General features: G+C 42.3%; 4 protein-coding genes across 4 annotated transcripts; 3 read left to right on the top strand and 1 right to left on the bottom strand.

Moving 5' to 3' along the window:
• The first annotated feature begins 55 nt into the window (after positions 1-55).
• On the top strand, positions 56-6,187 carry LOC129581643 (uncharacterized). Its single transcript, XM_055472843.1, has 4 exons — positions 56-456; positions 3,431-3,900; positions 4,300-4,899; positions 5,338-6,187. The coding sequence occupies exons 1-4, from the start codon at positions 279-281 to the stop codon at positions 5,899-5,901; spliced, it is 1,812 nt and encodes a 603-aa protein (XP_055328818.1). The 5' UTR covers positions 56-278; the 3' UTR covers positions 5,902-6,187.
• A 181-nt stretch (positions 6,188-6,368) lies between these two features.
• LOC129581733 (uncharacterized) lies at positions 6,369-8,458 on the top strand. Its single transcript, XM_055472950.1, has 3 exons — positions 6,369-6,404; positions 6,827-7,224; positions 7,854-8,458. The coding sequence occupies exons 1-3, from the start codon at positions 6,369-6,371 to the stop codon at positions 7,888-7,890; spliced, it is 471 nt and encodes a 156-aa protein (XP_055328925.1). The 3' UTR covers positions 7,891-8,458.
• Positions 8,459-10,415: 1,957 nt separating this feature from the next.
• Positions 10,416-17,633, top strand: LOC129581569 (proteoglycan 4-like). Its single transcript, XM_055472717.1, has 9 exons — positions 10,416-10,608; positions 11,632-12,321; positions 13,259-15,610; positions 15,678-15,790; positions 16,093-16,600; positions 16,666-16,677; positions 16,791-16,881; positions 16,952-17,108; positions 17,262-17,633. The coding sequence occupies exons 1-9, from the start codon at positions 10,554-10,556 to the stop codon at positions 17,418-17,420; spliced, it is 4,137 nt and encodes a 1,378-aa protein (XP_055328692.1). The 5' UTR covers positions 10,416-10,553; the 3' UTR covers positions 17,421-17,633.
• Positions 17,634-17,737: 104 nt separating this feature from the next.
• LOC129581570 (globin-like) lies at positions 17,738-20,231 on the bottom strand. The gene is made up of 6 exons (XM_055472718.1): positions 19,904-20,231; positions 18,867-18,980; positions 18,484-18,503; positions 18,379-18,396; positions 18,246-18,319; positions 17,738-18,165 (listed from the first exon to the last, which is right to left on the bottom strand). The coding sequence occupies exons 1-6, from the start codon at positions 20,185-20,187 to the stop codon at positions 18,004-18,006; spliced, it is 672 nt and encodes a 223-aa protein (XP_055328693.1). The 5' UTR covers positions 20,188-20,231; the 3' UTR covers positions 17,738-18,003.
• Positions 20,232-21,081: the final 850 nt, after the last annotated feature.

Genomic DNA, 21,081 nt, shown 5'->3' with positions numbered 1-21,081 from the left:
TTAGACGACAAAACATATGTAGAAAAAATTTAGCGGTCAGTGATTTATATGATGATATATGGGGTCCGTTTGTCTGCAATGGCGCAACCCTTGTTCGTTTTCTATAACGCAGGGTAAATAATGATCGGCTGGGTACGACAGTTTCGAAAGAACCTAAGATATTCGGAACCGACAAAGAAACAATTTTTTGCACGTTCTTTGTCGATCCCCAAGCAACGGCTACTTTAGACTGACAGTAACGCTAATCATCCTACTCAAACGTGGTGACTTCCGGTGACATGTACGGCTTCCGGTTGCGGGTGATCACTGCGGTGATCGCGGTATTAAGTACCGTGATCGATGTAATTAGTGGTCAGTGTCGATGCTTGCCCGGAAATAGCTGCTGGCCGGCAGAGGCCGATTGGGATCGGCTCAATGCGACGCTGTATGGTCAGCTTATCGTTCCAAGACCCACCGGTAAAATTTGTCAAAATCTTGCATTTTATTTAATTTTTTTAAATTTACTTTACAGACCAGTCATTTTGTTTGACTTCTGCAAGTATTTCAGTGTGTTTTCAAGTTTCTTGCAGTAGTACATGTACAGTGTAAGAGATTTTATATTATTTATCAATAGATTCATATATCCTTACGTCCTTATTTTTTGAAATTATCTCCTAAATCAAGATTGATTTTTTCAATAAGGTGATAATTTTATAAAATAAAGCATCGCACAAACATTCCTACCTTTATCTTTAGAAAAATCTTAAGTTTTGGAGAAAGTCTAAAAAAATTTTTGAAGGTTGTAGTACTTAAGGGTTGTTAGTACTTAACGGTTGCTAGTTTTGGAAATTATCTACTAAATCAACATTGATTTTTCCACTAAGTTGTTAATTTTATAAAATAAAGCATCTTCGAAAGCTTCCTACCTGCAGCTCGGAAAAAAATTTGTGGTTTCCGGAACGTTTTCAGAAACCCTTTCAAACTTTCTGTACTTAGCGTTTAAACTTCATAGAAATTTCCAGTAAATTCTGGAAACGTTTCGAATGAGCAAATAAAAGTTTAGCAGCTTAGCAACCTAAACTACAGATCTGTGTATGTTATTTAAATTGTCAATTCCATCAAAATTATAACTTTTTCAAATTCTTGAAATCTTTAAGATGTTTTTAAAACATGTTCGAATACCTCAAAATAACTATTAATTTTTCCAAAATAACTATTAATTTTTCCAAGTCGGCTCCAAAGCTTTTACATTTCCAGAATTTCTAAATATTTCGACTCGGCCCCGCGCAGCGGGGCCGTTACCTCTAATTTTTTGAGCCTCCAAAGTTTCGAAATTTTAAAAAATGTCTAGAAATGTCTGAGTACCTCAATATCTCGCGGTCTTAAAGGATTTGGCCCGGTACATAGCACCAAATTTGTATATATCCACGGCAACTTCCGCTGTCGCGCGCTCCCAAACCCTTATTCTCATAACGGTCCTCATACTTATCACCCTTTTCCTAATTCAGAATTCTTACTCAAAACGGCTTTCATAATCATAATCATACTTTAATCCTACCGGTTATCATATTTTTGTTCATAATCATAACTCAAACCTTTACCGCTACTCATACCAGTGCGCTACTGCGCTTAATGTTATTAGTAAAAGCATTATATTATTTATTAATCGTAAAAACCGTATTATTGACACAAGTAGTAATAGCTGTTGCGCAAGTTGTGCACCGTTCTTGAATTTTTTAAAAAAATTTTCTTTGATATCTGCTTTTGTCCTGGCTAGCAGCGATTATATAAACTGCGTTATTACTGTTCCTGTGTTCCATTGCTGTACGGTGTACACGATGCTTTTGTCGAAATTTAGTTTTGTGGAATGCAAAGTTAACGGCCCGTTCACTTTTTGTTTGGTGGAAGCTACGTAGTAAGCCCATTACCATTTCCGGTTTTTTTATCATTAGCACTGGTTTAAAAAATGGACGAAAATGGACAATGGTAAATTTTCTTGCTCAGTTTTTATATGTAGATTAAATTACTTAGCTTTCGTAACTCAGTTCAAGTTTACTGAAGTCATTTTATAACGAAGCCATTTTCTAATAAATATTTTTTCGCTACTGATTCAGATGAAATAATTTTTACGAGTGGACGAAAGCGGGCGGTTGAGTAGACTTACATGAACACTTGGTTGTAATTGAATATTACATTTTTGACACACCAGCATGAGTAATGGTTAAGATATGAGCTATAATTATGAAGAAATTAATATGATAACCGGTAGGACCAAAGTATGATTATGATTATGAGGGCCGTTATGAGTATGAATTCGGAATTAGGATTATGAGTATGAGTATGAGAGCCGTTATGAATATTAGGTACTGTACATACCTAGCCATGCAAAAAAGTGTTTAGGATTGCGCGACAGCGAAAGTTCCCATGTATGTACCCGAATTTGGTACTACAAATGTGTGCCGGGCCAAATCCTTTAATTGTCTAATTTATATGTAATTCCTAAATATCTAAAAGCCGGCCCGCGGCCGTTTACCGTATTCACTCACATGGCGGCTCTGTGATACTGGTGGTAGCTTGGGAATTCACTAACCTCGAAATCTAATAAACATGTATTAATTTTATTTTAATAAATACTGAAGAGCTTGACTGATGGTTAAAAGATCTTACAATTAGTATCTAAAGATGCAGCCTGCAAGGACACCTTGGGCGACCGTTAACGGTTCCCGCAAGTTTCCATTAATTCTGCGCTGAAAAAATGGTATTTTATAGGCATCGTGTACAGATATATGACCCCACTCAATCCATTTTATCACCGTTAAAATATTATCTTAATCTGTGGTACCAAAAAATTCAAGTTTTCAGTTCGTTAGATCGGTAATATAAAGTTACATTAAAAACGTTACGCGATAAGTTACATTAAAAACGCGAGCTTGAAAAAATTCCGCATTTCTACATGTTCAAAATATTTGCGTAGCTGGCCTCGCTGGGTGTTATATTTGAAATATTTCTCAAAATTTTTTTAATGCGGAAGGAAGTATATTTTGTATTTCTTTCATTCTTCCATACCTCAAACACAACTGGTCGCGCGCTAGCGCGACCGATACTTGTACATTATTAGTTTTAACTAATTAATTTCATATACCGATCTTTTATATTTCTCTTTTATATACATACGTTTTTTATTCTATGTAAGAATTAGCTGTAGATTATGAATATGAAAATTTATAACACTTGACTTGAATAAAAATGAATTGCAAATAAATTTTAATATTTAGGTTTTTATTACTACTAAAACGATAAAAATATATTTAACAAGAAATTAATGTGTATTATTTCGTACCAAATTTTTAGATTTAAATTATTGAACTGCTTATTTTGGGCATACTGTACTCTGTAAATAAGAATGCTGAAATTACAATGTCAGTAGAAATTACAGTGTATCTTTAATTAGGATATCCGTGTTATGCTGGAGCCGGTTTCAACGCCACCGCCTGTCAAGCAGTCCAACAGAATTTCGCCAACCCATCCTTCGTGGTCAATAATGCCGGCAGCATGCAGGCCACCAATTGGGAGGAGATCGGGCAGGCGCGCTGCACCTTCCAGGAAGCTTCCTCACCCAGTGCCGTCTGCCAGGCCGGTCGCGTGTCTTCCTACGGGGTGGTGGCCAGCTCCGTCGCCGATATCCAGAACGCCATCGCCTTCGCCCACCAGTACAATCTCCGCGTGGTCATCAAGTCCACCGGACACGACTACCAGGGCCGCAGCGCCGCACCCGGGTCTTTATTGATCTGGATGCATAAACTGGCCAATATCGAGACGAAGACAGCGTTCACGCCCAACGGCTGCGATGCCAGTCAGGCATCCGATGTGCCCGTCGTGACGGTGACCGGCGGAAAAGTCTGGAGCGAAGTGTACAAAAAGGTCACCTAACCTTTATAAATTTATCATCTCTTGTTTAATGGTCGTTCTATTATTTCTGGCTGATCAGAATTATTTTATTTAAGAAATCGTAATTTCGATCGTAATGAACTTTATAGTGGTTTAATAAAAATTTTAAATTGACAAATACTACACATTTATGAAAAATAGAAAAAATATCACATTATTTTTTTCTGTTTTTAAATTTATTTCTGTAGTAATTGTCAGTTTAATTATTATTGAATGTAGTCAATATTTAATCGATATTGAATTATGAATCAAATGCAGATTAATCTAATTTTATTTTAGCGGCTTTAATTCCTTTAATTATGTTTGTTTTCCGTTTTTACCAATTTCTGAAGCTGACGCAGCAATTTAAAATACATGAATTTTTTTCGGCAGGTGGAGGATGATTTCAACAGCGGCTACATCTTAGTCGCCGGTCACTGCACCACCGTGGGCGCGGCCGGCGGCTACGTTCTCGGCGGCGGCCACAGCATCCTCTCACCCTCATTCGGCCTGGCCGTCGACAACGCCTTGGAATTCCAGATCGTCACCATCGACGGGGTGCTGCTCACCGCCAATGCCTGCCAGAACAAGGACCTCTTCTGGGCGCTGCGCGGGGGCGGTGGCGGGACCTTCGGCGTTTTAATCTCCGTGACATACAAACTGCACAAAATCAACGCAGGTTATACGGCATACTCCGGCTTGATCACCAACACAGACGGGTCAGGGTCATTAAATGCAACGCAGGTGGAAAATATCCTGGAGGTCATGGCGCGGAGGACGGCGGATCTGGACGCCGTCGGGTGGGGCGGTTACTTTTATTTCCAGCCGGCGTTCGGGATCAGTTTGACCTTTCTGATTCCGGCTGATCGAGCGAATGCGCTGCCGGCCATGGATGGGATTAAGAATGAGATCGCTAGTATGGGAAGCCAGTGGGGCGTGGTCATTAATCCGTTTCCCAATACGACTTTCGCCCAGAACTACACCAAATTTCAGGTACGAGGCTTTTTATCGTTTTTCATATATTCAGTTGACTGGCTAAATTGCATATTCAATCGTGACTAAATGTTAAATCTGTGGTGATTTATACTTCACAAAGTATTGAGTGATTTTATTTTTATGAACATTTGAAAATACTTAAAAACATAATGAAATTATTTGGAGAAAATTATTTAATAAGTTACCAGAAAAATCGAAATTGAATTTATTTAAAATTAACCAAAATGTTTTTTTAAAAAATTATTTTTCACGGTAGGTAAGTTTTTTAGCATAGCCTAGAGATGCCTAAAATCTGTCTACATGTATCTTAGTTTAATAATTTTCTGAAAATGCCTAAAAATGACCCAAAATTAATTACAATTATGCAAAAGATTGTCATGGAAGCTGAAAATTATTTTAATAACAAAAAGTCATTCTAAAAAATATATTTAATAGGATTGGCGCAACTGGCTGGACTCCACCCTGGTGACCGGCATCTACAACTCGGGCAGCCGGCTCCTCCCCGGCTCGCGCCTGATCCCCCAGTCGGCCCTCAGCAACTCCCGCGCCGTCGCCCAAACCCTCCTCGCCGCCATGAACAAGAACGGCTTCCCCTTCGGCCTCCTCGGGCACCTGGTCTCCGGCACCGGGGTGCGCAACAACCCCCAGGCCAACAGTACCTCCGTGACCCCGGCCTGGCGGAAGTCCGCCTGGCACATCGTTTTATACAGCGGCTGGCTGTTTAACTCCACGGATGATATCATCGCCGGCGCCACCGCCGGGATTAACTCCGGGATCCAGGTGCTGAGGGACGCCTACCCGGATTCGGGAGCGTACGCTAATGAGGCGTTCATCCAGGAGCCGAATTGGCAGCAAGCGTTTTGGGGGGAGAATTATAATAGGTTACTGGGGATTAAGAAAAGTATGGATCCCAGTGGATTTTTGGTGTGTAATCAGTGTGTCGGGAGTGAATTGTGGGATCAGGCTGGGAACTGTCCGGTGCGCTCCAGTTCATACTAAACCGACTGCCAATTTTTTAGGATATTTTTTCTGTTTTTTTTTTAACTTTTTCTAGTAAATATCTCAAAACCGTGAACTGGATAAAGTGTGCCGGCATTATTCTTATGCAATATGCCGTAACGAGTCGTTCACCCTAAAACGTGTTCTATTTAACTGAACGATTTTTTCTGTGCAGTTTATATCTTTTTAATTTCAACTATTTTTGTCTAATAAACATGTAGTAACGGTAAAGATCAATTAAATGGTTTTATTCCTGCATAAGCCGATAATATTTGTATAATAATAATATGCTTTCGATTAGACGCCTATATTGTTTGTCTAACAAATATACAAATTTTTAAGGTCAATTTGTAATACTGTTAGGATTGGAAATGTATTACGTGTGCGTAATCAGTAGCTGATCTATGAGTGTACAATCTTCATAGCTGATCAGTGAGTGTAACGTCCACTCAGTACACCTATCCCTAATGATGATCAGACTTCTGGGAGAAGTGCTGACTAATGTATGACTGTTATGTTACCAACTGTGCTATATAAGCGAGTGTTGTACAGAACATCTATGAACATCTTGTGGACATCACTGAATGAACAACTGCGAATGTATCTGAGTTGGTTCGTTAGTACAGTTAGTACGGTAGTCAGTTATCACTTTCCTACAGACCACTATTTAATTTTCAAGAAATACATTTGTCACTAATTTAATAATCCAGCGTAAGCAGCCCGCGAGTTCAACGTGCAGTCTATATTTTTCAGATTTTCTAATTTGTAAATTTTTTTCCAAAAACTGAACCGGCAAAATCATGACGGTTCTTTTTTTCCGATGATTTCTGTACATATTTATGTTCCTCTTCGACACATTGAGCAATGACACAAATACTAGGACAAAACATGGGCGTCCTTCACGTCATAATTCTGTTCAGTAAAGGGTTTATTTGCCGATGCCACCAAAACCACCGCCGCTAAAGCTGCTGAACCCGCCACCCCCGAATCCGCCCAATCCGCCGCCGAAGCTGTTAAACCCGCCGCCGAAACTGTTGAATCCCCCGCCGAGGCCGCCGCCAAACCTGCTGAATCCACCACGCCCACCGTATCCCACACGGCCGCCGAAGCGCCCTCGTCCACCACGCCGGCAGTTTCGTCGGCCACGGCAACGCCGACGGTTCCGGCGCCCGAATCCTCCCCCAAATCCGCCCAATCCCCCACCGAAACCGCCACCGTATCCCATACCGCCACCGCTGAATCCACCAATGAACGCATCGACGCCGTCTATTACAAAATAATTCAAAATGTCAGTTGGCCATCAGAAGTATCGCAATGGATAATGTATGTAAGCACACAAATAATTATTAAAACAACTTAGCAACTTAGCGAAAACAGCGAAACAACCTATGTTTAAAATACAGCAACGCGGTCACTATAATTTATAATGTTTTATGGAAAATTTGCATTAACGTAAATTTCCACTCTAATAAGCCTATATTTATTTCCACACAAAACGATAAAGAAAACGATAGAAAACGAAGAAAAACGTTAGAGAAATTAAACTAATAATTCGTATGCACAACTTTGTATTTGAACTGTACATACAGTGTATTGTACATGTACAATACATTGTACCGTATTCTGTACCTGGTACCACACATATTTTCAAAATCACCGTATTACGAGTACGATATCGTACGAAACTGGCGTTGTAATATTACAATTTAAAATATATGGAGTATTGAATCGTGGAATTGTCCTTAAGTCCGACGACACACAAAAATAAATTTACGAAAATTACGCTTAGTATTTGTTTATATAAAAAAAAATTTAAATTGAATATTAACTGATTCAGTGCGTTGCTTGCGCAGCGTAACGGTGAATTCGTAAATGCAGTTATAATAAAGCGTAGTACGTTCGCTACAAGATACAGTAGTTAACTTACGGTCATTGACGGATATCATAACCAGGACACCGACGGCCAGGAATAATACCAGCGTGGAATAATTCATTGTCAAGCCGGATAATAGGATTACCGTTTTTTGGTGATAATCTTAATAAAACTGAAACAAACACCCGCCAAATAAAAGACCGACGTTCCGTTGATACCGCGCGTTTTATTGTGTGGAGCCGCTATACACGGGCGACCAGGAAGTAAGGCCGGGTACATAAAACAAGCCCGCTAGGACGCCCCGGGAAACGCACTCCAGCTGGCCACGGTTGCATAATCGCGTCAGTTTATCGTGCAAATCCATTGTCTTGAATGTCTTCGCTGCAAAAAAAATGCGGTTCGGTCACTTGTTAATTGGCACGGTGGGAAAAGACAAAAAAATCGTCTGCTGGTCGCGAACGTTGTTTACTGAGAAAATCTAGTAGAACATTGGAAAACTGGATTATCAGCTGTTGGTTAAGTGGATAATGAAATGTTTGCACAATCGTTTAATTAACGACAACGTGTACATGGTGTATTATTAATTTTAATGCGAATAATTTATGCTGAACTTACTTTGCTTAATATACGGAAGAGTACCACGTACAGTACTACATAGCTTCTATATCAAAAACGCGAGCGCAGGTTTACACCAAAATAACATGACTGCATACGAGTTAGCTTAATATTCAAATACTCTTACAATGTTTGATTTTCTGTACAAGCTTGTCCCGTAATTATTTCTGACACATTAACACAGCGACAAATACAAATTCACGGGTTACGCCAAACTCCGTACTACGGCGCGCCACGCCACAATATTTTCGCTCTACATGCTTTGGCATGGCTCGTTCATGGCAAATTTCGATCCGAATTCCAAATTATAAGCTCAACATGAATTATGAAATATAACATTTCTCCTTGATAATTAGTAATTACCCTAAATATTGAGATGAGTAAATTTGTCGTTGTAGTAGTATTGTAGCGGCACTCGTTCATAGCGCAAACGTTGCGCCAAATACATGCTGCGGTATTTGAACCTTTAAGTTAGAAATGACGGTACAGGCTTTCAGCCATGTATGTACAAGCCCATCCAACAATTCTTTGACCGCTGTAAGCGCAGCGCATATAAATCGCGCACAGTAATGCAAATACGCATCGTAGTGTAGTGGCAGATATATTTATAAATATTCAACCAATAATAATATATTAGATCACAATTAATCGACCATTATTAGACCAACGTGGAATCAATCATCTTTAGCCCGGGCATGTTGCAATCAGTAATTTGAAAGTAATATGGATATTAAGTACCACCGCGATATTGTATTGCAAAGCAAAGATAATACTGATACAAAAGCATAAAATTAATATAAATTATGATGGCAATAAATAATGCTAAACATATTACGTTGTATATCACAGATACAGTAACTGCAACACATGCAGATTTGTTGCTTATTTACGCTGAATACGCAGACCCATGTGGCGTGACGTGTCGAAGCACATTAAATGGCTCAAGCCCACGTTTCTTTAAATTCCCGCTTACAGCGGTCAAAGAATTGTTGGATGGGCTTGTACATGTACCTCGTATCTGTATATAGATATGCGCATACAACTTCTGTTGAAAGCGTTATGGGACCAAACGTTAAACGACGCTGAAAAGTTATGGTTGAGATTACACGATATCGAGTAAAATTTTAGTATAATTCTTTACATTATGAATAAAACTAAATAGTCAAAGTTTTGATCTTATGATTCTGTATTACCCAAGCCTTTCGTCGTTCGTTTTAATTTTCTAACGTTAAAACGAGCGGCAACCGGCGAATGTCGAACAGTATGCTGCCTTCCGGGAAAATAATACCCGAGTAATTACAACTTGCGATAAAATTAGAAATTCCTGCTAATCGGCAGAGACTCCGCTCCTGACCTTATTCCTGACACGTTGCTCCAAATACAATCCATACCAGCGAAAGCGCCGATAATTCTAATTAATTCATGATAGGATAGCATTAGGGAGTGACGCTGACGCGTTTGTGTCATTCTAAAAGCCGGAGACCCGAAAAATACAATTAATAGTATTAATATCCATTTGTACTTATTTCATTCGTTAACATATTTAAATTGTTGTAATAGCAAATGCGAAACTGCCAGTTGAACTCTCTATATTATTGATACCGGTATGTATCTGTATCTGTACATAACTAACCGTGGGACATTTCGCAACCCTGATTACAATTTTAACGAGTGTTATTATTTTCCTTCACTTATCACCCACCAACTGAATGAGGTAGCTGTCATCTGCCATTTCTGCATAGCTATAAATCACGATTCTTCAGTGGATTGTCGAAATACGTAGGCGAAAATTACCTGTACAGATACTGCAAAATCTCATTTAGCCTAAACTAACATATTACGTAAACCAGTATACCGGTCTTTTCACGGCCGTATGAACGGAGCCCCAGCGAGCGTAGCAGCGTATTCTTTCGTTATCACTGCTTTTGTTGTTTATCAGGCTATCAGTGATGACACCTTACAGCAGCAATGCAGCTTCTTCGCCATGTATCTTATCGGACGAAACGGAAGTGCGTTATTGTCGAAGAATGCACGGTTTACCGATTTCCCTTTCCTCGGTTAATAGCTACACTCTGTGCACGAGGTTTGTGCATTTTAAAGCCTTTAAGAACGTTGCCTTCGGTTTGACCTGTTTACGCTTTTTGACCGTGAAAGCCAACCTGCCATGGATACATACGGATTATGGAGAATTATAATAGCCAGCTCGCTCCTGGTAGCCGGTAAGTGGGCAGCTGGAGATTATCTCAGATACGTCTCTGCTGTACGAACCGCGCAAATGCTCCTTAGTAGATTTATACATTTTTGAATTTTATAACTACTGTACAAATAAGTTTATTAACACCTAACAACAATTTATTAACAACTTTAGATTGCGACGAAAGTACGTGCGAGTACAATACACCGGTACCATAGAACAGTGCCAGTGTAAAATCCTAAATCGATTATGTACAGATACATATATAGTGTTAAATGACATGATGATTTCTGGGCTTATCGGTATCGTAGTAGCAAATTTTTAAAACGGTTGAGAGCTTAAACCATTAAGTATAATTATGTACCTTTTAATTCGAGTCATATCTATACTAGAATTCTTTACAAAATAACTTTAAATTGGCAACACCGGTGGCGAGTTTAGGCGAAATTTTTCTGTTAGTCGATCGCCTCCTTTTGTAGATATTGCTCTGTACCCCGCTGTCCTTCCATTTTCTCTTGTTTAAGTACCCGGTAGAATTTTGAACAATTCGTTTCATATAGTCAATAAAAGACATCAGAAAGAGTGTAAATGTACATCCGCCGGCCATGATAAAAACCGGCAGTTTGAAGTCGATACAAACAAACAAACAAACGAAGCAACGAACTATACAAAGCGGAAGCTGAACTTTGAATTGCGCGTATCAGCACACGCGTATGCACTATGTCATAACTACATAGTACAATAATTATGCCAAAGGTTAACTGCAATACGCAACCACTAGCAAAATCGCACAGAGAATAGTTTTAAATTCTACCTGCATTAGCGTACTTACCTACAGTTAGCACGAAAAGAGAAATAGAGACGGTGTAGACTTTGAAAGCTTCTTTGAAATATCACCGCTTGTGCTTTCCATCGTTGATTCTATTTACTGATGCATTAAAGGGAAGCAGCGCTCCACACCGTCAGTTTTCCTTGATACAGTTGGGACTGTATCATATGTAGGATATTAATTGCACGCAAACAGGAAGCATTTTTCGTGTTTTTGCAGAGACTTTCTGCAGGAGCATCCCAATCTGGTCGGAACATGATATCTCAAAACAAGTTAGAAGCAACTGCGACTATCCGTATCCGGAGCATTGTTACTCATGGACTTCTCTGTCCGACACTACGTTGAACTGTGATCTGGACAGCGTCCAGCAGACCAGTCCCAATGCAGTTCTGGATCCTTGTCCCGGCTGGTTCCGGGCATTTTCGCTCTATCCCTACCGGTTCCAGATCCTACCCATTGAAATAGGTGGAGAAGCTGCAGGGAAGATTTATTCCCAGTTTGCGCAGTCGAAATGCTACGTCAAATTTGCTCCCAATTCTGCATACCCCAACAGAAGATCAGCCACCATGCGATCAGCTGCCTTTCGACCAAACGGCTGCGTCAAACTGCAAACAACCTTCTGGTACCGGATGTCTGCTGCTCCGATAATCACTGGTGACCGCGACAAAGATTACTTTCTGGAGTTAGTAGTGCATCATTCCGCGGATAACGCACCTGGCTTCATCCCGAACTGGCAGATCTGGGGCAGCACCAGCGATTACGCAACTTTTCCCGGTCCGAATGTGTGGACACGGGTCCAAACGGAATACGCTGCGGACGACCAGTTCACTCTCAATTTCTACGCGCATCACGGCGACACTTGCAACACGACATCCATCGATCTAGATGGCATCGACACCAGAATAGCAGGTAAAACACGACATCAGAACAGGATTAAGCCCTCTCGTTCATTTCGGTTTACTACTGGAACAACGATAATGATACAATCATAATTTCACTAGTATCACACAGCCTCATATGCTAATCGTCGGCGAAAAAAGCACAGAAATTAACTTTTCCCCATCGGGAGCTTGATGCTTCTAAATGTCGATACCTTGACATTCACTAATGTCGGTCCCGCGATTCAGCAAAGTGGATAAATGTTTGCTGTACAGTAATCTGTAAACCCCGGATGGACACCAGCAGCTTATGGTTGCTCGACATGCGTGGTCTGATGACTTGTGTTAACTGGACTCAGGCAATGTGGGCAATCATGCATCACGATGGAACTATTAAACGTGCAGTTCATTAGTCAGACCTTGCTGACCAGTACTACGTACTTGCATCGTCCAGTTGTCGCATTTCACTCGGATAATTACGACAGGGGCACCTGCCAGTGCCACGTTTACTCACTGCCGATAACCACACTACGGTGTGGACCCAAGAGAGCAAGAAAGTCTCGGCACCCGGTAGACTGTTATTTAACAGGGAAATATCTGATCATTGATGTTCCGGCACCATAGCCAGAAGATCAGCCCGACAGGTTTTATTAAGCGCAACACACCGTACTAGTACTGCGAGTAGCATAAGCTGTTATCTCACAAATTCGTTTTAATCAAGTAAAGCACCATCGCCGACATACACCCACATACCGCAACAATGCATCACCCGTTAGAGTGCTCGGGCTTATAAAATACTTCTCGTGTGCTGATAAAATGTGGCGCGCTTTTTGCTTACCAAATCTATGGCTTTTTGACAAGCCTTTGTGGCAACAAGAAAAAACGTTTATAGTACTAAAACACAAAATAATAATTCCCACATTTACTGAAACCAGCGTCAATTATTTAAGCGAGTTGTCCATTTTCAGTGCCATTACCTGGTTGCGATACCACAACACTCGAGCCTGCTGTGCCAGAAGACACCACCCCCATTACAACTCAGGAAAATACTACTGTCCCAGAGGAAACTACACTTGTTCCAGAGGCAACCACTACTGAGCCAGTGGAAACATCCTCTACTCCAGAGGAAACCACTCCCGAACCAGTGGAAACTACACCTGCTCCAGAGGAAACCACACCGGAACCCGCAGAAACGACACCGGTTCCGGAGGATACAACTCCTGGACCTGAAGAGACGACCACCGTTCCAGAGGAAACAACGCCTGAACCAGAGGAAACTACATCTACTCCAGAGGAAACAACTCCTGAACCAGAAGAGACGACACCCGATCCAGAGGAAACCACACCGGAACCAGTGGAAACTACACCAACTCCAGAGGAAACCACACCGGAACCAGTGGAAACTACACCAACTCCAGAGGAAACCACACCGGAACCAGTGGAAACTACACCAACTCCAGAGGAAACCACACCGGAACCCGCAGAAACGACACCGGTTCCGGAGGATACAACTCCTGGACCTGAAGAGACGACCCCCGTTCCAGAGGAAACAACGCCTGAACCAGAGGAAACTACATCTACTCCAGAGGAAACAACTCCTGAACCAGAAGAGACGACACCCGATCCAGAGGAAACCACACCGGAACCAGTGGAAACTACACCAACTCCAGAGGAAACCACACCGGAACCAGTGGAAACTACACCAACTCCAGAGGAAACCACACCGGAACCAGTGGAAACTACACCAACTCCAGAAGAAACCACACCGGAACCAGTGGAAACTACACCAACTCCAGAGGAAACCACACCGGAACCCGCAGAAACGACACCGGTTCCGGAGGATACAACTCCTGGACCTGAAGAGACGACCCCCGTTCCAGAGGAAACAACGCCTGAACCAGAGGAAACTACATCTACTCCAGAGGAAACAACTCCTGAACCAGTGGAAACTACACCAACTCCAGAGGAAACCACACCGGAACCCGCAGGAACGACACCGGTTCTGGAGGATACAACTCCTGGACCTGAAGAGACGACTCCCGTTCCAGAGGAAACCACTCCAGAACCAGTGGAAACTACGCTGGTCCCGGAAGAAACAACTGAACCTGAGGAGACGACTCCAGTTCAAGAGGAAACAACGCCTGAACCAGAGGAAACTACATCTACTCCACAGGAAACAACCCGTGAACCAGAAGAGACGACTCTCGTTCCAGGAGAAACCACACCGGAACCCGCAGAAACGACCCCGGTTCCGGAGGATACAACCCCTGAACCTGAAGAGACGACACCGGTTCCAGGAGAAACAACTCCTGAACCCGAGCAAACAACACCAGTGCCAGAGGGAACAACACCTGAACCGGAGGAAACTACACCGGTTCCAGGTGAAACAACTGCTGATCCTGAAGGGACGACACCCGATCCGGAGGAAACCACACAGAACCCAGTGGAAACTACACCGGTCCCGGAAGAAACAACTCCTGAACCAGAAGAGACCACTCCCGTTCCAGGGGAAACAACACCGGAACCGGTAGAAACGACCCCAGATCCAGAGGAAACAACTAAACCTGATGAGACAACACCGGTTCCGGAGCAAACAACTCCTGAACCGGAGGAAACTACACCAGTTCCAGGTGAAACAACTTCTGATCCTGAAGGAACGACACCCGATCTAGAGGAAACCACACCGGAACCCGTAGAAACGACAACAGATCCTGAGGAAGCAACTCCTGACCCTGAGGAGACGACACCGGTTCCAGGAGAAACAACCCCTGAACCTGAGGAAACAACTCCTGACCCTGAGGAAACTACACCGGTTCCAGGTGAAACAACTCCTGATCCTGAAGGAACGACACCCGATCTAGAGGAAACCACATCTGAACCAGTGGAGACTACACCGGTATCGGAAGAAACACCTGAACCAGAGGAGACAACACCGGTTCCTGAAGAAACCACACCTGTGTCTAACGAAACCACACTTGTCTCAGAAGAGACAACACCTGAGCCGGGTGAAACGACCCCTGCTGAAACGCCCGAGACCGGAGAAACGACGCCAGTACCTGAGGAAACCACACCCGAATCAGATGAGACAACATTAGAGACGCAGGAAACCGCACAAGTAACAGATGAGACCACCCCGGAACCGGGCGAAACTACATCGCTACCGGAGGAACCGTCGCCTGTTTCGGAGGAAAGTACACCTGTTCCGGAAGAAACAACAATTATGCCGTGCGTGAATGGCTCCGTCATGGACTCGGTTCTGATGAGTTGTCGCTGCGCATTTAGTCAGTACAAGGATGAAGAATCTGGCTTTTGCCGCGATCGTAAGAATCGTTATAATATTTTTGTTTGGTTCTGCGTTTTTGCAGCAGCTAATAAATTGTTCTATAGCTGAGGCCGTTGTGGAAGCTACTTTCCGATTGAATGACTTTGAGTTCCAAGAGGAATTGGCAGACATGTCAAGTATTCTATCTCAGGAACTGGTCAGCCAAATAGTGCCACAGGTCAGTATGGAAGAGCCATACTTCAGTAATGCTTTTTTGCTTTCGTGTGCCGGACAACTTGCTGCATCAGCAGATGTAGGGTTATACTGGAAAAGCATCAGTTGTGGTTTTCAGAACTCACATGTAAAGACAGTTACAGTATTAATGCAACCGCCAGCTTAATCTATGTTCGTTGTGTGTCTGATAAATTAAATAACTGGCGCTCTAAAGCGTCTGCCAAAGCAGCCAGTTGTTCGGAATGCGAGAAACATCGAACTGCTTGCATCATGCCATACATCGACACCGAAATGATTCCTTTTCAGATTCAAACTGCATTGTGTGCCAATCTTACGTTAGCTTCCCGATCTTGCCGAGCCGTAATGAAAGGATTCCGACGAGGCTCCGTGCTCGCCGACACCGTACTGCAAATTGTCGACACTAACAGTACGGTGAGCGAGCCCGAAATCCTTCAGGCGGCTGCTGTCATAGCTTTCACCACAACCATCAACCAAACCCCAGTGACAGTCTCCTCCAACACCGCACAGTTCTTTGACCGCTGCGACGTCGAAGGCGTTCGGTACTGTGGCCAGAATACAGCCGGTTGTGCGCTCAACACCACCACCGGGGAAACATTGTGTCGATGTAATGATGGTCCTTATTTTTTGTCGGACACTGGCAAATCCTGCACGTTCGATCCCTGTCGGCAAGATCCGTGCGGTGAAAACGCTGTGTGTGTCCTGAACGATCGGGTTGTAGCACGCGGATTTGAGTGTCCGTGTCGCCAAGGATTCTCAAGGCCGCTACAATCAGCTTTTAACGCCGACTGCACTGGTAAAAATGCTCCTGACTCTGTTTGTTCTGCGGCACTTGTTAATACTGTTGTTTTTTATTTGCAGAGGATTCAGACGGTGAGTAAACTGTATCCTTGGTGCCACAAATAACAAACGGATTATCCTTTAATTTTTGGGCAGAATAACGTTAGCATTGCTCCTGTGGTTATTGACCATTTTTCCTTCTACAGCTCCTATGATCTTGATCTACACCGTAATCGGTATTGGTGGAGCGCTAATTGTCTGTCTGACCGTTTTATTTTGTTATCTGTCTCGAAGAGAGTGAGTCACATCCGTTTAGCGCCATAAATAATTGTGCGTGTAGAATATTGATGCACAGTAATCTTTGTAGACCAAAGAACAGTACAGCACAAAAAGAATTCAAGACGAACATAACACTGGCCTCCATGGATGCCGAAGAGATTGCCATGCCCCCAGATGACCTCGTCATGTCGACGATCCTTAGTGACGATGAGATTAAATCAGTCGTTGAAGCCATTAACGAGACGGTAAGCGCGCAAGCAAGTAACAAAATTGTGCATGTACAATTTAGAACAATAATTATTCCCTTTTCTTAAATATTTTTTTGAAGCGCAACGAAGAGATTATGCGTTCAAGCAGCATCTTCCTCTAACGCGCAATATAACTCGCTGTTTACATAGACGGTACCGCGGCCGAACCCCGGGATGCGGTTCGATCTGATCTACGATGCCAAAGCCAAACCGACGTCTTCAGTTGATGCGCTATCCCTATCCAGTGTGGACACCGACAAGGCGTCCTACTTAGATTACGAGTACGAGGAAGACGACAGATACGGCTGATCCTTCGGCTATCGATCTTGCAACAGAGTCAAAACTATTTCTTCGTACTTGTGTAGGTAAAATACACGGTTGAAGAAATACTTAAGCTGATTTTTGTTTTCCTGATAAAACAGACTGTGATTGGTAGAGGCGAATTCGAGGGTTGAATACATGGGTGGATGGAGGGTTATTTCAATTTGCAGTTCCTTTTGGCCTATTAATATTGTACGACTACTATTGTTGCTCAAGTTTGTTGGTTTTGTGTGGTTAAAACAGGTTTAATGTATGCGCATGTACGCCGAAAAAGTTGTACAGAATAACGATGTGACGTGAAAACGCCGCAGACAAATAAATATTAAAATGTCGTCACAATGATTCTCCCGCTAAATCCTCAGAAACAAGCACGTACTTTTACTGTTGTACCAGGCAAAGAATGCACTTTCGCTTTAGCATTTTGCATGCAATAATGGCCAAATGTAATGAATAACTACTAGGCATGTTTAAAACTTTAAATTAACCTTTAAATGGGCATTGAATAGCTTGTACTGCGCAATCACCGGGAATGATTAAATAACAAGCACGGTTTCCGCACCGCTGGGTTGGTTCACACCGCATTATTCCGCTGCTTGGCTTCTTCATCTTCCAGGGAATCCAGGACCACCTTCATCACCACGCTCAATGCTTTATCCCAGCTCTCGCGCACCAACGGCGTCCACAATGGACCCAATACTTGCTCCAATAAAACAAACACGGTTCGGTGCAGCTCCTGCAAACAATTACCCATAGAATGCACCATTTTTCTTCTGTTAATTTCGCGTCACATTTTTCAATAGTGCCTTGATTTACTTGAAACTGTTCCGCGTGGATCTTACGGCGCACATGATCGCGGCCGGTCTTCTGCAGAATCAGCACGGTTGTCTCTGAAACAAGCGATTAGTCAGCTGACTGAAGCAAGGATGATTGTGACCTTTGCTTTTACCGGGATCGTCCAGAGTTTCTGGAAAAACAAACGCAGTTTTGACGTCAATTCAGTATTCGTTTAAACTGTATCGAGCGAAATATTTAGTTTAATTGTGAGACTTACGTATAATTCCAGAAAGTGTCCTGTAAGAAAACAAAAAATACTCTCGTTAAAATCCGTAAACATGCTTCTAAAGTCATGCCAAAAGACGTCTTAATTTGACTTTATTTGCTATGTTAAGCGTTGAGTTTGTTCAGATGTGGCTGTTTGGCATCTGATTGTATAATTTAACTCGAACATGACACCGGTATTAGATTCTGCTTGGTACTCTATACAAAGCAACACTGTCAATCGCGGGCTGTCAAAGAGCGCTTGAATACATTAATCCGGCCCGACGGCCAATGTCAAGCCGGGCCCAATTAGTCGGCCGTAATCTGACAGCCGAGGTGGAATGCGACACGATGAATTATTATAAAATATTAGTCATTAGATATCAAGTACTCAACTGCACCACCGTCGTTCCGTGGGCTTTCAATCGTGGATGTGTCTTCAGTTGGCCAGCTGGCACGTCACGCAGTGCTTTGAAGAACTGGACGTAGTTTGGATTGCGCGAGAAAAACCTGTCATCACAACCAACACAACCGTATTTTAACAACGATCATAATTCATATTGAGGCTAGTCACATAAGATTCAAAAACGAGGCGCAATTAGGTAAATTTAAATTTATTTTACTGTTAATAATTGCTATAATTATGGAAGTAACAAAAATCGCTAGTTTTATGTAAGTTCTGATTTTTCAACGATATGTTTGCCAGTTAATACAATTTACACTAGCATTTCCGGCACTTCCGGTAAATGTTGCAGTACAGTTGAAATAACGCACCGTTTGTCAAGTGGTCTCGCAGAAAACGGTCTTTTTTAATCTTATGTTTTGACAGCGCTCGTTTGTTGTGATAAGCGCTTAAACCGGTGTTAAGATAGCAGACGCTAAATTTCACACCGCAGCACAGCGGAATTTGCATTGCAAATAAATCAGGCTGTGGCCGTAATCAGTAAAGCTAATATACCAATTTTAACGATTTGAAGTAAGTACGATTTTTGATAACTAAGAAGTAACTATAATTTTGTGTTTAACTACTATATGTTTATTTACGACATTATAGTTAAGCTAGTTTATACGGGTAAATTAATGGCCGTAAAACACCGAAAACCGGTTTTTCTCTGCAGGATCTTATTTATGAGCGCGTAATTTTCGCTGGTTTACCGTTATATTCGGCAATTAGCAAGGCCATACACAGCAATTAGGCAGCACGTTGACTGCATTAATTTGTCATAAATTCACAATTTATTGCAGTATTCCTTGGGTTCGTTTCGTGCTCTGGGTTATTTACACATTTTTCTGATACATGCACATACAGAGTATGTATTGCAAAATATCCTAAAACTTGCCATTTTTATTTATAATCAAGCCAAAAAAGTTTAACAAAAAATAATACAACGGTAAATCAATTAAAAATTGAAGGTGCAAGTATGCAGACTTACAGGTCAAAGAGCGCCACCCCGACGGTGGGCGTGCCGAGCTTCAGCACTTCCTCCCAGGTTTGCTGCACGGCCAGCGTCTCGCGTTTGGTCAGTTCGGTGATGTTGCTCTTGACATCCAACGCCGGATCCGTGCTGCGCTCCAAATTCGTCACAGCCTCCATAATGGTTATAATATTATTCTTATTAACACCACTCTGCGCCAACACCACACCAGCACGCCAACAAGTGTAGACGACCGCAATCAAGACAGTAGCAACTAACCGCGTGTAATCTCTCACCACCATCGTCTGCTAATCGTCGCTGCTTATCGCCCCGGTGACTGCTTGACTGTGGTTGAGTGTGTACCGCGGTGTTTTATATAACAACAAGTGAGCATGGTTGTATGTGTGCCCGGTACTGTGCTGTCGTGTAATTGCGCTAATAAGCGGCCCTGTCACTCAGGCTGCCTGCCGCACAATAGCGCCGTGTGGGAGCGCTATTGTGGCGCCGTATGGCGGCTTTCCGCGCTGGCGCTGCGGTATAAAGTTGCGCGCGGCTAATGCTATTGTGGCGTAATGAAACAGGTAAATTTAACAAGCACGGCGATACCCGGGACACCATCAGTGTGCAGTGAACTTTGTGTACCGAAGAAATTTCCGGTTGACTTTGCGTGAATTGGGGTAGCCTGGATGGAAGACACCGGGAACATTTTGTTGTGTAACGGTCAATCGGTTCATCCACCTATTGCACTTAACAGTAAAAACTTTATTTATTTGGTAAAGGAAATGATATTGATCGACCGTTAGCATCCGCAGCTCGTAAAATCGTTGGTACACAAAATTAACATAACTGTAATTGTTTGAGGGCATGTGTATTTTTTATACTCTGAAGCAACCGAACAAGTGTCTAATAATTATTTATTTATTAAGTACAATACTTTGCACGGCGGACACAAAAATACGAACAAATTTTTCGCGATAATTTCAAAGAGTTTCAGGTGGTCACGAAAAATATTTTGATGACTAATGTGCTCGTTGATGTGAAGGCAATTTTTCCTTCGGACAGCTGTTATCTCGTTAGTATCGTAAACCCACGTGGTATCAATAATCGAAAGTATACCGCGCTTTAAGTAACTTTCCCACATTTCTTTAGTAATCCAAGTCAGTATAACAAAAATATGGAATCTGAACACACATTTT

The sequence above is a fragment of the Paramacrobiotus metropolitanus genome, unplaced genomic scaffold (genome assembly GCF_019649055.1).
Source record: "Paramacrobiotus metropolitanus isolate TYO unplaced genomic scaffold, Prichtersi_v1.0 Parri_scaffold0000006, whole genome shotgun sequence".
Taxonomy (NCBI): Eukaryota; Metazoa; Tardigrada; class Eutardigrada; order Parachela; family Macrobiotidae; genus Paramacrobiotus; species Paramacrobiotus metropolitanus.
This window is presented reverse-complemented; position numbering and strand designations above follow the sequence as displayed.

What these genes read in the sequence shown, in the direction of transcription:
- LOC129581569 (XM_055472717.1), top strand. Translation starts at nt 10,554, where the DNA reads ATGGATACATACGGATTATGGAGAATTATAATAGCCAGCTCGCTCCTG. An exon ending in ATCTGGCTTTTGCCGCGATC is followed by an intron (nt 15,611 to 15,677) that starts GTAAGAATCGTT and finishes ATTGTTCTATAG; the next exon opens with CTGAGGCCGTTGTGGAAGCT. An exon ending in TTGAAGCCATTAACGAGACG is followed by an intron (nt 17,109 to 17,261) that starts GTAAGCGCGCAA and finishes CTGTTTACATAG; the next exon opens with ACGGTACCGCGGCCGAACCC.
- LOC129581643 (XM_055472843.1), top strand. Translation starts at nt 279, where the DNA reads ATGTACGGCTTCCGGTTGCGGGTGATCACTGCGGTGATCGCGGTATTA. An exon ending in GGAGCGAAGTGTACAAAAAG is followed by an intron (nt 3,901 to 4,299) that starts GTCACCTAACCT and finishes TTTTTTCGGCAG; the next exon opens with GTGGAGGATGATTTCAACAG. An exon ending in AGAACTACACCAAATTTCAG is followed by an intron (nt 4,900 to 5,337) that starts GTACGAGGCTTT and finishes TATATTTAATAG; the next exon opens with GATTGGCGCAACTGGCTGGA.
- LOC129581570 (XM_055472718.1), bottom strand. Translation starts at nt 20,187, where the DNA reads ATGGTGGTGAGAGATTACACGCGGTTAGTTGCTACTGTCTTGATTGCG. An exon ending in GGGGTGGCGCTCTTTGACCT is followed by an intron (nt 18,981 to 19,903) that starts GTAAGTCTGCAT and finishes TTGTGATGACAG; the next exon opens with GTTTTTCTCGCGCAATCCAA. An exon ending in TCCACGCGGAACAGTTTCAA is followed by an intron (nt 18,166 to 18,245) that starts GTAAATCAAGGC and finishes AATTGTTTGCAG; the next exon opens with GAGCTGCACCGAACCGTGTT.
- LOC129581733 (XM_055472950.1), top strand. Translation starts at nt 6,369, where the DNA reads ATGATGATCAGACTTCTGGGAGAAGTGCTGACTAAT. An exon ending in TGGGAGAAGTGCTGACTAAT is followed by an intron (nt 6,405 to 6,826) that starts GTATGACTGTTA and finishes TGTTCAGTAAAG; the next exon opens with GGTTTATTTGCCGATGCCAC. An exon ending in GAAGTATCGCAATGGATAAT is followed by an intron (nt 7,225 to 7,853) that starts GTATGTAAGCAC and finishes TATCATAACCAG; the next exon opens with GACACCGACGGCCAGGAATA.